We start from the raw sequence: 16,858 nt of genomic DNA on the forward strand, positions 1-16,858 counted from the left end.
AATCACCCTGAAACTACCTAAAAAATGATTTCAAAAGTGCAAATGATTTGGGGGCCAGAGGTAGTAATATTAAATCCATTGACAGGACAGAAGGAGGCAGAATTGTAAAGGGAGACTTTATTTCTTGTTTCCAAATAAACATGTATACTCACTGATGTAAGAGTAGGAATACTTCCTATTCTACTAAGGGCTGCGGAAGTTACCCAGAACTCTTATCTCAGCTTTCTCTCTTCATAGAGATAAGAATACTTGTCACAATCTTTTCAGATGATGGAAAAAGATGACTAGATCAGTGATTATGAACCAGTCTGAGCTCTTTGTTAGTAGGATGACTGTACAATGGAATTACCATTAATTTTATAGGTGTGATAATGGTATAGTGGTATGTTAAAGAAAAAATCTGTTAAAGATGCCTAGAGAAGTATGTACCAATGAAATAATATGATGTCTGGGAAGGAATTCACATAGTTCTCAAAGTCAGGGTCAAAACACTTTGTACATCAGGTATTGCAGTAACTGGGAAGAAGGCATCTGAGTGTTAACCACTCTGATGTATTTAAAAGACTAGAATTCCTTAACATACTTTTGTTGATATAATATATGCACATGAAATGTGACAAGTCTCTTTTTGGTCAGGTAGAATAAAAACACAGGTGTCTAAGATTAGCTAATGGGGAAAAAAAAACCTTAAAATTCTAAACTGATTAAAGATATAAATAGGCAGGCATCGAAACTGAGAGAATCAATGGGAGTGGAGGAGAAATGAACAAGATTGATGAAAGGACAGAACAAACAAGAAGTTTCAAAGGTTGATGCTGAAAAGAGGAAATGACTCAGTCACAGTTTAGGAAGGGAATTCCAGTTAGGTGAGTTGTATGTGAGCCTGGGAAAGCTCATTACCTACAGAGAACAAGATTCTAGGAGCTCACTGCAGACTGTCCTTGGAGTCATGTACACAAAGCACAACATCAATACTGTAAAAAATAATCTCCCGATAGAGGAGAAAATTTTGGTGTCTTTTACTATTGGTGCTCATGACAGTTCTGGTCATTGAACCTCAAGAGATAATTGGTACAATGGTAGCAAAAACTGGAAAAAAAAAAAAAGACTGAGGTGAAGGAAAAATATTCATATTAGTCTAGTATGAATTTAAGTTATTCATCAAACATTTATTGGGGATTTCACTGTCCCAGGCACTGGGGGTACAGTTTTCAACAAGAGGGGCATAGGTCCTGCCCCTCTAGGAGGCTACAATCCTGCAGATAAATGACTATGATCTGGGAAGAATATGGTTTAGGATTGCACTGTTGACATTTATAAAACCATGGACAAAGTGAATCCAGACATGTTCAACTGGAATTCTTCAAATAGGGAGTGTAAGAGACAGATCTGGATAAGACTTTGAGGAAGTAAGGGTGCTTGGTGCTAAGTAATTTGCCTAAAACTAGACTGGAAAGTCTGTGAAGGCAGAGATTATATCTGTTTGATTCACAGTGGTTCACCAGCGACTAACAGAGCATCTGAAAAATAGTAGCCAATCCAGAAATTTAAAAAAAAAAAAGTAAATAAGTGAAGCAAATATTTGCAGTACCTGTTATGTGACTGTCTTGCTTTCATAGTGTTTAGTATGAGTGTCACCGAGGAGTACATATATAGACAATTTAAATACAATGTAATAAGTATTAGGAGTTAAGCATGGAATACTATTAGGATACTATACTAAATAATTCACGGATCTGGAAAGCTTCTTGGAGGAAGAAATACTTGAGATGAGTTTTGAAGGAAGAAGGGAAGCAAAGCCAGTTGGATACAGCATGTATTAAATTCTTGTGGAATGAAACAGCATTACACATTTGAGGAACCCAAAATGGTGCTGCAGATTAGCTGGAGAGAATGGGATACCATGATGGTGTGATGGTAAATTAGGCAATAAGGACTTTTATATACTATGCTAAAATTTGGGCTTTATTGTAAGTCTGGTGATCATTAATATATTTTAAGCAGGGAATGATAGGATCAGATCTGACTTTTGAAGATCACTCAGGCATCAGTGGTAGTGGAAGGCGGGGGAACAGTAAAGGTGGGAAGGTTTAAATTAAGACATGTATGAAGATATGGAATAGATATAAAAGATATTACTGAGAAAGGGATTGGATGAGGGGACCAAGTGAAGGAAAGGTACTAGAATGACTGCAAGGCCTCAGGTTTGAATGTGGTGCCACTTAATATGATAGGTAATAGAAGAGCAGAGTTCGGGTTTTTTTGAAGGTGAGTGGGGAGGAAAAAGGATTATAAATCCAGTCTTTACTTGAACTTGACGTACCAGCAGGAAATATTAGTGGGTATGCTCCTCTTCTTTTGATGCCAACGTAAGGGAGATCAGTCACACCCTCTCACAAATTTTTCTTGATGTATATGGGTCTTGAGGCAGTAAAGAATTTTTGAACTTTTTACGTGCTCTGAGGCCCCTCGCAAATGAACAAGATTGAATGAGCTGGTTGTATGTTGGTTGCTATGAAATGGAGAAATAGTTCTTAATAATTCTGCGACCTCAGGCATCATTGCATATGTAAATAAAACATGGCAGCATGGGTAACAAGTCCAATCCTCTCTCCGTTAAACTATAATAACAGTAAAGCAGACATGATAAAATAAGATGTACTACTTTATCTCTTGGAAATTACACCGAGTGGTCGTGTATATTCCATAGTGAAAATTTTATTGGTAGTAGAGAAGCGAAAAATTTGAATGCAATAAATGTTATATGCGATTTTCCTGCATAGCTGTAATTAATGAATCTTTTTTCCTTATTGTTATTAAATATCATTTTTGTCCTATTTTTTGACCAAATGGTTATTAGCTACATTAACTTTTAGAAACTTACTAGTTCATTAAGGATGTTTCCGTGCAACCTAAGCACATAAACACACACACTACGGTACTTAAAAGATTAACCTTGTCTTTTATGTGTATATTACATTCACTAAAACAACCCAGGAAAGCATTTTTAGCCGTTCATGTAGGGTTTTAAATTGTCTTCACAATGCTCTTATTTTCTATTTCCATCAAAAGATTCTGCTATGAATGACAATATTTGTGAGCTCATTCACTTCTAAAATATCAAATTGTTAGTTTAACCAGTCCCCTCCAGTTTTCTTCCCCCTCTGCCCACTATCAAGATCTAAAGATTTTCACCTTCTCTTCTCCCCCCCAAAAATGAAAACAATCGCTACTGCTCCCCTGTCAAACTCCCCAAACACAACCCACCCCAGAATAGGAAAGACGGGAGGCAAAGCTGTACAAGTTGCAACGCGCGACAGGGAGCACAGAATTGGGAGCAAAGCCCAGAGACAGAGAATCAGTCTCCACGTCCGGGACGATCTGGGCTCTTTGCCAAAAGAGAACGTCCCCAAAGCCCCGGGAACTGCCTGGTGCTAGGAAACCAGAGAGAGAGAGAGTGACAGGCAGAGAAAGAGGCCCGACCCTCTGGGACTGCCTGAAAACACGCAAGGAATGCAAAAGAAACGTCAGGAATCCGGGACCGGCTGCGGCCGGCCAGAGCGACCAACCAGGTTAAAACCCAGCTCCAAAGGCAGGCGCGCCGCTGAGACCTTTGGGTAGGGAACGGCGCTGGGGACTGACTGAGAGAGGGATACGGATTCCTGGGAAGGCAGAGACCAACTCTCTTCCAAAGATTGGATTCGATGGCCCACCGTCCGGACTCCACCGCCAGAATCCCGCAGCGAGCCTGCGGGGCGGGCCTAGGGGCGGGGCCGAATCTCCTTCCCCGCCTCTAACGGCAAGCCGACTGCGTCCTCAGTACGCCTGCGTAGGGTGAGGCCGGACTCTATTTGGCTAGTAGGCGAGCGGCGGCAGTGGCGTTCTCTACCCGGCATGCTGCGCGGGAGCGGCGGCCCTACGTCTCTCTCCTTCCCAACCCTGCCCCCCTTCCCCCTCCCGCCGCGGCCCCCCCTTCCCCTAAAGTGAGTGAGTGAAACTGGCAGATGGAGGAGGGACTGTAATGGCGGCGGCCGGCAGCTCCCTGCTCTGACCTACGGCAGGCATTCAGCAACAACCCCCTCCCCGCCCCTCTCCCAGCCGGCCTCCGCCCCGCCGCCAGCGCGGGGCCACCCTCCCCGGCCCTTCCCCCAGCGGTCGGCGTCTCGCCCTGCGCCCCGGCCGGGGCCCCACACACAATGGACGAGCTCGCCGGAGGTGGTGGTGGCGGCCCCGGGATGGCGGCCCCTGCACGGCAGCAGCAGGGACCTGGGGGGAACATGAGCCTTTCGCCCGGGGGGAATGGAACGGCGGGCGGTGGGGGTGCTCCGGCCGCCGAGGGAGTGGGTCCCGCGGCAGGCCCAGAGCTGTCTCGGCCGCAGCAGTACACTATCCCAGGGATCCTGCACTACATCCAGCACGAGTGGGCTCGGTTCGAGATGGAGCGGGCGCACTGGGAGGTGGAGCGGGCCGAACTGCAGGTACCTCGCTGGGGTCGGTGTGCGGGACGGCTGCGGCGGCGGGGTTCCCGACCGGGGGGTGGGGGGGGTGGGGCCGGGACTCCCCTCAGTTGGAGCTCGAGGCCTTGGGAGGCCGAGAGAAACCTACCTGTGCGGCTCGAGGGGGCGATGGTCCTGGCGACGGCTCTTCCTCTAGCCCCCCTCCCCCCTTCCCGCAGAAGCTTGTTACCCAGCTCTCACTAGCTGCGCGGTGCGGGCTTCCTTCGGGCAGCCATTTTGGCTTTTAGTATGGCGTCTGCGGGGGCTCCTCCGGAGGCGGCCTGCGCGGGTCTCCGGGGCTTGGGGCCGAGTTCCTCTCTGTGGGAGAGAGTCCGGCGAGGGGCTGTTGGGCACTGAGCTTGCTCTTGTTTGTGCCTCTTGAGATGGAGAACTGGAGGAGAGGGATTGGGACGGGCATTTTACCACCTTTACCCGGATCACCCCCCTTTTCCGATTTGGCATGTCTGCCCCCCTCCCCCGGAGTTGATAACCCTTACTCCTTGACAGCCACGCTTCTTTCCAGGGCTGCTACCGAGCACAATGGGCTGACCTGTGAAGTTTTCATTTCCTACCGCCAACTTTAAGTACCTTCTTACCTGGGATGCTGCCTTATTCACTTAGATTCCTTTGAGTTCTTAGTGATTGACTCATCAACGCTTCTCTGTACTGAATTTTTCTTTTTAGAATACCCTTCGCCGTTCTCCATCCCCTTCTTTACATATAAAAAGCCAAACCAGAATATCTGTGCCGTCTTTATGAAGATTTAATATTAACTTGGAGTAAAGCGTACTTGTCTCACGTTACCAACTCACGCAGGGGAAGCAAAGTTAAATATCCTCAGGATCCTTCATAATTGAGCCGGACTCAGTCTTAAGGTGAAACTTTGATAGGTTGGTTTACCTAACTTTTGGAAGATTGTTGGTGTTTTAAGGACTTATGTCTTGTATTTCAGAAGGACTACATCTTTTTAAAAGTATTGTTCAACTCTTTTGGGTGTTTGTGTTTATTTTAAAATCACTTTCTAAGGCAAATTTTGGCTTAGAAGAAAAAAGGCATGCATCTAAATAGTGTTGCACCTGTTCTTCAGACTGGTATATATTTAGAATGTAAGTAGTATTGTTCGCTGACATACATGTCATATATGCCTGGGGTGAATGGTTAGGGAAATGCAGTGTTGAAAGAAGGAAGATTGGATTAGCTTAAAAAGGGTGTCCTCAAACAAATATGTATATCGTCAGTTTGATTTTGAACCAGTCGACTTTTATTTGTCTTTACAAAGTTGGGAAAGTTAAACTTTTGAAAAGTAAGAAACATATATTTTGACACTTTACCAAGTCTTGAGAAAGTTAATTATAAATTAACACCTGTTAGTCAATTCAGTGTTTTAGTGCTTTGATATACTATTGGGCTCTTAAAAATATAACATTTAAAAAGCTAAAGTCAAAATTGTTTTTTTGTGTGTGTAGTCTGCTTTAAAATATTTGGGATGTATAGAGTTCTATTGATGTACAACTTTTACTACACCATGTGCAAACTTAATATTCGGTGTGAGGCATTTATTTTTAAAAATTGCATTTATTAATGCATTGAGGCTTGGGCTCACTAAATAATATTTCACCAGTCCCTGATACAGTGTTTATAACCTTTGTACTGTTATAGAAAAGCTTGAATTTAAACACTTTTCAAGTTAGCAATTGCATTAGTCATTCATAAGTTTCACTGGTGTAAGTAGCTGAAAAATGTCTTGTGTCTCAATTAGTAAAAAGTCTATACAACAGTGAGGTCTATCTATATTGTCTACCCTAGCCCTTGCTTTCCCTTCTAATTCTCTTCTTGACCGAAGTCTTTTAAGGAAGATTCATTTTGCTTGCTTGCTTTCAGTTTATCTACAGTTGGCATATTAGTTCTGATATAGCCATTCTAAACTTTTTTTGTTTGCTTTTTTTTGAAGAAGTTCTGCAGTGTTTCTAGACTCTTAATTTTTTTCCAGGAATTTTTATTATTTCACACTGATTCTTTTGGAATAAAATGTTCATGATCGTGTATTTTTGCTCTGTATATTTCTCTAAAATGTTTTATTGGGCTACTTAGTTATTAGGATTTCAGGTTTGCTTCTGGAATGCTGAATTTGCTTTACACGTCTTCAGTCTTTAGTAAGAATGCTTGTGAGATGCACATTTTAAAATGTATGTGTTGAATAAAAAATTTATTGGGAAAGTTTAAGTGAAGCGTGAATGGATTTAAATTGTAAACTTAAACTTAATTTTAAGAAAGATAACAGAAATAAGAGAAGTTGCATATCGTTATGGTATACATCCTTGGGTACACTGTTCATCTATACATTTTTTAAAGTATTCAGTATTAAAACTATTCAATAATGAATACAACGAGGCTAAGGTATACCTCATTTTGATATAAAATTTCAGTGTGGAATTAAATTTCCTGGCTTTGGAAAGGATTTTAAACTGGAAGTTTGCATTATGGTTCTCTTCCCTGTAAAAGGAATTTTGGGTAAAGGTCTTTCTTAGAAGATTGGAACTAAACCAAAGGATGTCTTAACTCTCTTTCATCTTTGTGATGGTTCCTTACCTGGGATTTAGGTAAAGCTTTGTTAATAAGGCTCTAGGACAGTGATTTCTAGAAGAGAGTGCTAGTGGTAATCACTTGTAAAACTATAAAAAGTATGCAGGCCTTTGTCTCATCCTCCAGAGATTTGGATTGATTTGGTCTAGGACTTGGGAAAAAATGGACTGGACTGCTTGTGAGATTTTGGCAGTCACATTAAATAGAAATTATAACTGCCATTTCATCAGCACTACAACCTTATGAGGTAGGTATCATTTCTATTTTACAGATGAGGAAACACAAACAGTTTAAATAACTTTGCCAGCTATAAAGTATTGCAGCTGAGATTTGAACCCAGGTTTATCTGAAACCAAAGGCTTTGTTTGGTCTTATTACCACTCTTGAAACCATTGTGTTGTATTGTTTTTTTGGTATTTTTTGTAGAAATGGAATCTGACTTGTAATTCATTATGTAGCATACACCACTTCAGTACATTTCAAAAAAGTTTTATTGAGCCCCCATGGCATGCCAGGTCTAGTTTATGTATATTGCAAATATGTCCTTATATTTTTTTCTGTAGTTAGTGTGTAATAAATGCACTTATGGCATATACAAAATGCTTGTGTGCCAACTATAAAAATATGGCATAGGTAATACATAGAAAATGTAGTCCTGGAGTTAGTATTCTAAAACTACTAATTCTCCAGCAACTGTAAACTTTTTTTTTTTTTTTTTTTGCGGTACGCGGGCCTCTCCCTGCTGTGGCCTCTCCCGTTGCAGAGCACAGGCTCTGGACAAGCAGGCTCAGTGGCCATGGCTCACGGGCCTAGCCGCTCTGCGGCATGTGGGATCTTCCCTGACCGGGGCATGAACCCGTGTCCCCTGCATCGGCAGGTGGACTCTCAACCACTGCGCCACCAGGAAAGCCCAAGTGTAAACTTTTAATTAGTGTTTGTGTTTGCATACTCTGGCATACAGATTTGTCATAACGTGACAGATATTGCCATCTAAAGATCTTAAGTTAATAGGAGATGTTTCTCTCAGACATAACTTGATTTCTTCATTTTTAATGGGGGGAGGTAATTGTTTCCCTTTTAATCTGTTATTGCCAGGGTTTTCTTAGGGTAGTCTAGAATAATGATTTGCAAATCCGTGTTCCTTTTCTATTACAAGATTTTTATAAATCTACTATGAAATTATAAAAAATAAGAACAGTATAGAGATTTTTCATAAAGGTGTTCCTTTTATTCCGAGAGTTTTAGCCTTCATAAAGACTTGCTGTTGTGCAGTTTTCCTTTTTCAAATGGTGGTGGCAGTAGAGTAAAAAAATTTTTATTTGATAGCATTGAGTCCACAATCTTATGTCATATTCTCCCTGTTTCTTTTTTGAAGTCCTTGGAAACAGAAAGTCTAGGGACCCCTAATCTAGATTTCTTTTCTCCATTTACCCCTTGATCCTGCTGTATAGTCTTTTTTTGCTCTCTCTCCTTATACCTATCTAAACACTTTGTAGAACACTTCTTTCTGTTGGTGATTGACCTTCAAATTGCCAAATCTTGAGGCCTTCTTACAGATTATATGCACTTAACCAACACTTTCTGCTTTTGAGAGTTTCTTCCTCAAAATCCTTTTTTTTGGCCTATATTCTGTAATTTCTTATTTTCCCTTTGGTCCACTTATCACTTTTCATATATTTCCTCTCCTTTGGTCTCAGTTATCGTTACTTGGGGTTCTGGTTCTTTTTGTTTTCACTGTAAATTTCGAAATATACTGTGTTTTTTGTTTTTGTTTTTTGCTGTTATTCCGATGCTTCAGTATTTAGTCCTTTAATCCTAAAAAAACCCAATGAGGTGAGCACAATTGGTTTCTTTGGTTGGTGGTGGGTTTTTTTTGTTTGTTTGTTTTGTTTTTTGACACTAGAGTATTGGGGCCCAGAGGTTAAGTAATCTGCCTAAGATCTAAGATCCTATAACTAGGAGTAGCAGAGCTGGGATTTAAACCTAGGCAGACTGACTCTAGAGACCATGTTCTTAGTCACTACTGTATTTTTGACTTTCAGATGTCAAAAATTTTGACTTTATGCAGGCTTCAGTAGTTGTGGCACGTGGGCTCAGCAGTTGTGGTTTGTGGGCTCTAGAGCACAGGTTCAGTAGTTGTGGCCCACAGGCTTAGCTGCTCCGCAGCACGTGGGATCTTCCCAGACCAGGGCTTTAACCCATGTCCCCTACGTTGGCAGGCGGATTCTTAACCACTGTGCTACCAGGGAAGTCCCCCTGTTATTGTTAATGTTCATCATCATCCTTCCCATTGGCAGATGCTAAAGAGGTCAATGGGTCCTTCTAAAAATGTTGAGTCTTTGGGTCTTATTGATTCTAGTATGATTATTCAGTGAATATATTTCAGTGTTATTTTGTGCTACATACTGGGTATATAATGATATGTGAAGCAAGGACCTTACTGTTGGTGCAGTACTTGAGAAATAATAAAATGTGATAAATCAGAAATTAACAGGATGCTGAGAAAATAAATGGTGGTGGAAAACCTGTGTAGATAGTGAGCTTTCAGGTAAATAGCTAAGCAATTATTGAGCAGTTCCTATATGCCAAGAATTATTTTAAGTTGTTAATACATATCTTAACGCATTTAATTTTTGTGAAACCCTTAGGAGGATAAGTATACTTTGAGATCTGAAGTGTGACTACCTAACCATAGGTTTTTCAGTGGAAAGGAACAGCATTAAAATAAGTTCTAAAGCAGGAAAGAACTTTGTTGGAAGTGTGAGCTGGACTTTAGTGATTCAGTGGGCTATCTAATATAGATAGCCTCAGTATCCTAAAATATATTTTAATTCCGTGATTATTAATTTTTTGGAAATATAGTCTTCTTTGCATAAAAACTTTGGAGCCTTTTCTAGTTAAAAAACAATTTTTTGGCTTCGAATATACTTGAAGCCTAACCACTGACCTAAGGAAGTAACACTGATTTAATCTGTGCTTTAAATTTCTTTACTACAACTGTTTTAGTTCAGCGTGTTCCTCCTGCCTGATTTCTCTGGAGGAATCTTAACGGTTTCCCTCCATACATGCTCCTCTCTTAAGAGTTTATCCTTCATATTGTAAAGGATGTATTATATGATTGTATTACATATACCCTTTAATTTTTATTATGGAGAGTTTTAAACATATTAAAGAATAATATAGCGATCTGTGACCTCCCATAAACTTGTCACTCATCACTCAGTAAAAACTCATGACCAATCTTATTTTACTTATACTTCTGTCCACTCCTTCCCTGTCCCAAATTATTTTGAAGCTAATCCCAGAAACATACAATTTCATCCATGAATGTTTCAGTATATATCTAAAAGATAAGGACTTTCAAAAGACAACAGTTGTAGTTGCATACCAAATTAAGAAAATGAATAATTCCTTAATTTATTGATATTATCAGATATACGCTGTTTGAATTTCCAGTTTTCTCAGTTATCTTTGAAGAGTTTGTTTGAATCAGGATCTAAATAACACATTGCTTTTGGAACCCCCTCCATCTTTCTTTCCTTTTCTTTGCCATTTTTTGTTGAAGAAATCAGATCTTTGGTCCTATAGAGGTTCCCAGAGTCTGTGTTTTGCTCAGTGCATCTCTGATACAGTTTATCAGATACAGTTTATCTGTTGTCCTGTTTGCTTTCCCTGTAACTTGGTTAGTCGGATACAGGGTCTTGCTACATATTGGTTTATTTTCTTTTTTGGGGTGGTAATGGGGGACGCGACTACTTCACAGGTGGTGATGAGGTCTTCCATCAGAAGGCACAAAACAGTTCGTTGTCTTTCCTGATGTTAGCAGCTGTTGATGTTAGTGTTTAGGAACATTCATCCATTAGGGCCACCCTTAGTTTTTAAAAAACTTCAGAAATTGAGATATAATTCACGTAACATAAAATTCACCCCTGTAAAGTGTACAGTCATCCCTCAGTATCTGTGGAGTGATTGGTTCCAGGACTCCCCCACCCTGCTCTCCCCTCTATCCCTGGATCTGAAGTCCCTAATATAAAATGGTTTAGTATTTGCGTATAAACCATGCACTTTATTCCGTACACTTTAAATCTTCTCTAGATTACTTATAATACCTAATACAAAGTAAATAGTTGTAAATACAATGTAAATAGTTGCCTGCAGTTGCAAATTTAAGTTTTGGTTTTTGGAACTTCCTGGAATTTTTTTTTCCTGACTGTATTTGATGCACAGTTGGTTAAATCTATGGATGCAGAACCTTGTGGATACAGAAGGTTGACTGTACATTTCTCTGGTTTTTAGTATATTACTGTGTTGTATCGTCATCATCGCTGTCTAATTTGGAAGCATTTTCATCACCTACAAATGAACCCAGTTTAACCTCTTAGTAGTTAGTCCCAATTCCCCCTTTTCCTTGGCAATCACTAATTTCTGTCTCTATGATAGAAAGAATAGTCTTTCTATCATAGAATATCAAGAATATTCTGAACATTTCATATAAACGGAATCATACAATATGTGGCTTTTTGTGAATGGCTTTTTTCACTTAAGGTGATGTTTTCAAGGTCCATCCATGTGTAGCATGTAACGGTACTTTATTCCTTACTATGGCCGAATAATATTCTGTTGTATGGATATACTACATTTTGTCCATCAGTTGGTGGATATTTGGGTGTTTATACTTTTTGGCTATTATGAAAAATGCTGTTATTAACATTTCTGCACAAGTTTTTGTGTGAACATATGTTTTCAATTATCCTAGGTATATACGTAGGAATGGAATTGCCAGGTCATGTTCAACTTTTTCAGGAACCTGCTGAAGTGTTTTCCAAAGTGACTACACCATTTTACTTTCCCACCAGCAATACAGGAGGGTTCCAGGGCCACTATTACTTTTTTGTCAACTTTGAAATATATTACTAAAAATTTTTTTTTACAAAATACCTTTCCTTTGATTTTTTTTTCCAAGTTGTGTTTTCTCTGTCATAGACTTTATTTTTTAGAGCAGGTTTAGGTTTGTAGCAAAATTTAGCTGAAAGTACAGACAGTTCCCACATAACTCCTCCCCCATCAAAACCTCCCCCAACATCAATAGCTCCACTACTGTGGTACATTTGTTACAGTTAATGAACCAACACTGACCCATTATTATCAACCAAAGTCCGTGGTTTACATTAGGGTTCACTCTCTGTCTTGTATATTCTTTGGGATTTGACAAATACATAATGACATGCATCCACCTTTATAGTAAATAATGCTTTCACGGCCCTAAATATCCCGTATGCTCCACCTGTTCCTTCCTCCCTCACGCAAACCCATGGCAGCTACTGCTCTTTTTTTTGTTGCTTTGCTTTTTTGTTTTGTTTTTGCTTTTTTGTTTGTTTTTGGCTGCGCTGCATGGCATGTGGGATCCCAGTTCCCCAACCAGGGATTGAACCCGCGCCCCCTGCAGTGGAAGCACGGAACCTCAGCCACTGGACCACCAGGGAAGTCCCAACTAGTGCTCTTTTTACTGTCTTCCATAGTTCTGCTTTTTCCAAAATGTCACGTAATTGGAATCATACCGTGCATAGCTTTTTCAGACGGCTTCTTTGACTTGGTAGTGTTCATTTAAGGTTCCTCCTTAAATGTCTTTTTGTGGCTTGATTGATCTTTTTAGTGCTGAATAATATTCCATTGTACATATGTACCACAGTTTATTTGTCCGCTCACCTGTTGAAGGACATCTTCAGTGCTTCCAAGTTTTGGCAATTATGAGTAAATGTCGATGTGCAGGTTTTTGTGTGGATGTATGTTTTCAAGTAATTTAGGAGTTTGAATACTGGATTGTATGATGAGAGTATGTTTAGTTTTTTTAAAAAACTGCCGAACAGTTTTCCAGAGTGGCTGTGTACCTTTTTTGCATTCCCACCAGTGGTGATTGACAGTTCTTGTTGCTCTATATTTTGTCAGCATTTGATGTCAGTGTTTTGGATTTTAGCCATTCTAATAGGTGTGTAGTGATACATCGTTTTAATTTGCTATTCCCTAATGACATAACAGTGTTGAGCACTTTATTTGCCATCTGTATGTCTTCTTTGGTGAGGTTCTGTTCAGAGCTTTTGCCCTTTTTAAAATTAAATTCTCTGTATCACCTCCCTCTTGACATTTACTTTGCTTTGGGATGGAATGGTGTTGGGTCTTGTTTCCAGTCATTTATGAGTAATTGTTGGGTAAATGGCAGTCATATTATTACTTAAAACACATATTTACCTTAAAAAGTACTTTAATGACTTAAAGGAATGAGTAATTATAATATCAACTTGCCTTTAGCTGTCCTTCCAGTGAAGCTACCAAAGGCAATGATTAAATTTATTTTATCTGGAGATACTTGTAAAGTCTCTAACTGTAAGAGGGTGAGATCTGTGGTGGTTCCAAAACCTAGTAACCTGGGATCTTTAATAATACAGATTCCCACATTCTGTCCTTGGTCATTGTGATTCAGTAGTTTGAGGTAGGATCTGTGTTTTTAAAATGTATAGCTGGTGATTCTGATAAGCAGCCAGGTTTGGGAACCTGAATGATCAAAGTCTCTTAACGATTTGGTGTCATCCAGCTCTCTATCCCCTTTCCCTTTAACATTGTCATTCCTTCTATTGATACGTTAAACTTGAGCAATATTATCACCCCTTCTCTGCACTCACAATGGCTTGCACTGTGTATGATTACATCGTTGCACTTTTTTATTTTCATTTTCTGCTTTCCAGTAAATTAAAGCTACTTGTTAACAGGAACTTGCTGGTTTTGAATATGCTGCGAATTTTTGTTGGATTCAGTTGAAACACCCTGTGGTGTTTGATTACATAGATGAAAGCATTATATGTCCATAGAAAGAACTATTAATAATAGTACCTGTTAACATTTAATGAGTGCTTTCTGTATGTTTGGAATCATTCTAATTTGTATACCATCCCTAAATCATAGATAACAAGTATTTCCATTTTAGAGAGAAGGAAACATGGGCAAGAGTTTAAATAACTTGTTCAACATAAAACAGTAAATAGGTAGTGAAGCCGCGTGCTGCCGAGTTGCTTTTGTCTGATACCTTATGCCATTTTAAGGTAATACTGGTACCTGGTGTTCATTGGGACCACCTCGGTGGTAAAGAATTGTAAACAAATGAATAGGGTCAGTGTCACAAGATTTAAAAGGCTATATATAAGTGAAGTAATTATAAATGTGTAGTGAAATTTTGGATCATGTTTAGATAGATTTTGTAAAAGAGTTTTAAAAATTCTAATTAAAACATTTTCAGACTCTTAATTTTATTTTTTGAATAGTTAATGCATGGTTCAGAATTAAGTCTTGTACTTACCATGAGCCTGTCTACCCTTAGTGTCCTACATTAGTAACCACTTTTATTAGTAGTACCATATGTATCCCTCCAGTGTTTCTTTATGCAAATAGATGTAAGCAAATATGTATGTTGATTTTCTTTCCTTTCTGATACAACAGTTCGTAAACTATATACCTGTTTTTCACTTTGCTTTTTCATTTAACATTTTTTGGAGATTATTCTGAGTCTGTCAGTAGAGAACATTCTCACTTTTATAACAGCTGCATAGTAGTAGTATTCTACTTTGTATACACGCCATAGTTGATTTAATTACTCCACTATTGCTGAATGGTTGTGTTAAAGTTTCAGAAAACATTTGTAACTGTGTTCTTAAATGTGTGAGCAACCAACCAGCCTTCTGCCAAAAATAAACTCTATTATATTGCTTTTTTGTTTTGTAGGATTATAATATTAGCAGTTAACAAAGCATTATACAAATTCGTAATTTTTTTTATTTCATGGCTTGCACTCAAGTCTGAATTAGGGGTCACCAATGTTTTAGCTGTGAAAGCCATTAGTTAACCAGTTTCATTTAAGCTGTAAGTCTGTTACTGAAATCTTGAGGAACAAAGGAGTGAGAAAGACAAAACAAAGAAAAAGATGAAATAGAAAACAAGGGGAGTGGGGTGGATGGGAAGAGGAATAAAGGCAGTGATAGAGAAACAGTGGATGGGTGTGATAATATGCCACCAACAGTTGTCTCAGATAATAAAACTATGTCAGAGTGGCCTAAACTAACATTTGTGTTTTTGCTTTTTCCCAGAGCTTTAAAAAGTGGACCAGGGACTTCCCCGGCAGTCCAGTGGTTAAGACTCCATGCTTCCAATGCAGGGGACGTGGGTTCGTTCCCTGGTTGGGGAGCTAAGATCCCACATGCTGCCCGGAGTGGCCAAAAAAAAAAGTGGACCAGACTTCCATAAGCTTATATTTCATAAGAGAGGGTGGGGGTGGGGTCGAGACTCTAGAAAGTATATAATTATGAATCTTTATATTTTGCAGTACGCGGGCCTCTCACTGTTGTGGCCTCTCCCGTTGCGGAGCACAGGCTCCAGGCGCGCAGACTCAGCAGCCATGGCTCACGGGCCCAGCCGCTCCGCGGCATGTGGGATCCTCCTGGACCGGGGCACAAACCCGCGTCCCCTGCAAAGGCAGGTGGACTCTCAATCACTGCGCCACCAGGGAAGCCCCATTTTCTTCTTAATATTTAATGTAACTTGTAATTTTAAAAATTGTCTACCCCCCCCCCCATGCACACTTTTAAGATTGATTGTAAGCTCTTTGAGAGGAGGGACCTGTCTTTTTGTAAAAATTAATGTATACCCAGTGTGACAGTAAAGGGTCTGGCACATAATAGGTGTTTGCTAAATATTTATTAAATGAGTGAAGTTGCTGAGGATGTTCAATTAAGCTGTTAGATATGAGAAACTGAATTGTAATTTTTGTAGTACCATACGGAAAAAAGCCCACAAGATAGAAATAACACCAGTAGTAAATGACTACTCTTCCCTTATCCCCTCATTTGATATTGGAATGAAACCAAACTTTCTGGTTTTTATTATAAGGTATTCAAAATACCTTAGTCCTGTCTCCCCCTTGTGGGAAATAGAGTATAAGAGAGATCACAACTGCAGTTAAAATGAATCTGTGCTTGGGATTAATGCATGGGGGTGGAGGTTACTTCTTCCCCTCAAATAGTAATGAATGATTTTTATGAAGAATATTTGATGACCAGGCAATGCTTATGATAAACTAAAAAGCAGAGTTGCATATTATGTGCTAAATCAGCTATGTTAAAAATTATATTGAACAACCCAGTACAAATGTTTTAAAATACCTTTGTGATTTTGGGGTGATGGGATTATTGGCAACCTTTCTATTTTCCCTATTAAAAAAAAAATAAAAGTCCCAGCAAACATAAAGTAGGTATTTTCTTTTACTGAAATGGATATTTCAGAAATGGAGTGTTTATTTTGTTTTTTTGTTTTTTTTGTTTTATTTATGGCTGTATTGGGTCTTTGTTGCTGCGTGCGGGCTTTCTCTAGTTGCGGCAAGTGAGGGCTACTCTTCGTTGCGGTGCACGGGCTTTCTCTTCTTTGCAGTGCACGGTGCGCGGGCTTCTCATTGCAGCGCCTTCTCTTGTTGCAGAGCACGGGCTCTAGGCCTGCGGGCTTCAGTAGGTGTGGCTTGCGGGCTCTAGAGCGCAAGCTCAGTAGTTGTGGTGCGTGGGCTTAGTTGCTCCGCGCCATGTGGGATCTTCCTGGACCGGGGCTCAAAGCCGTGTCCCCTGCATTGGCAGGCAGATTCTTTAACCACGGTGCCACCAGGGAAGCCCCTTGGAGTGTTTCTTTATGTACATATATATAAGAGAGAGGGAGACACAGATGAGCAGACACCGTTGAAAAATACTTTA

General features: G+C 39.8%; 2 protein-coding genes across 25 annotated transcripts in view; one reads left to right on the forward strand and one right to left on the reverse strand.

Annotated features, from left to right (window-relative positions):
* AP4S1 (adaptor related protein complex 4 subunit sigma 1) overlaps window positions 1-4,892 on the reverse strand; it is an 82,194-nt gene extending 77,302 nt beyond the window's left edge. For 3 of the 17 annotated variants that reach the window (XR_012330008.1, XM_073800589.1, XM_073800590.1), the window contains exons 1-2: window positions 4,606-4,888; window positions 2,309-2,512 (exon numbers count right to left, since the gene is read on the reverse strand). The gene's annotated coding sequence lies outside the window, so the exon portion shown is untranslated. Of the gene's footprint in view, window positions 1-2,308; window positions 2,513-2,884; window positions 3,190-3,483; window positions 3,503-3,642; window positions 3,754-4,605 lie in introns of those variants that run through there. The other 14 variants (XM_019924083.3, XM_073800579.1, XM_073800580.1 and 11 more) reach the window with 11 other exon arrangements.
* Window positions 3,707-16,858, forward strand: part of STRN3 (striatin 3) — a 113,833-nt gene continuing 100,681 nt past the window's right edge. For 2 of the 8 annotated variants that reach the window (XM_019924075.3, XM_019924077.3), the window contains exon 1: window positions 3,975-4,478. In XM_019924075.3, coding sequence (XP_019779634.1) covers window positions 4,197-4,478 — 282 coding nt within the window. In that variant the 5' untranslated portion in view covers window positions 3,975-4,196. Of the gene's footprint in view, window positions 3,835-3,973; window positions 4,479-5,222; window positions 5,372-16,858 lie in introns of those variants that run through there. The other 6 variants (XM_019924078.3, XM_073800578.1, XM_073800575.1 and 3 more) reach the window with 5 other exon arrangements.

This window comes from Tursiops truncatus, chromosome 2 (genome assembly GCF_011762595.2).
Source record: "Tursiops truncatus isolate mTurTru1 chromosome 2, mTurTru1.mat.Y, whole genome shotgun sequence".
In the NCBI taxonomy this organism is placed as follows: domain Eukaryota; kingdom Metazoa; phylum Chordata; class Mammalia; order Artiodactyla; family Delphinidae; genus Tursiops; species Tursiops truncatus.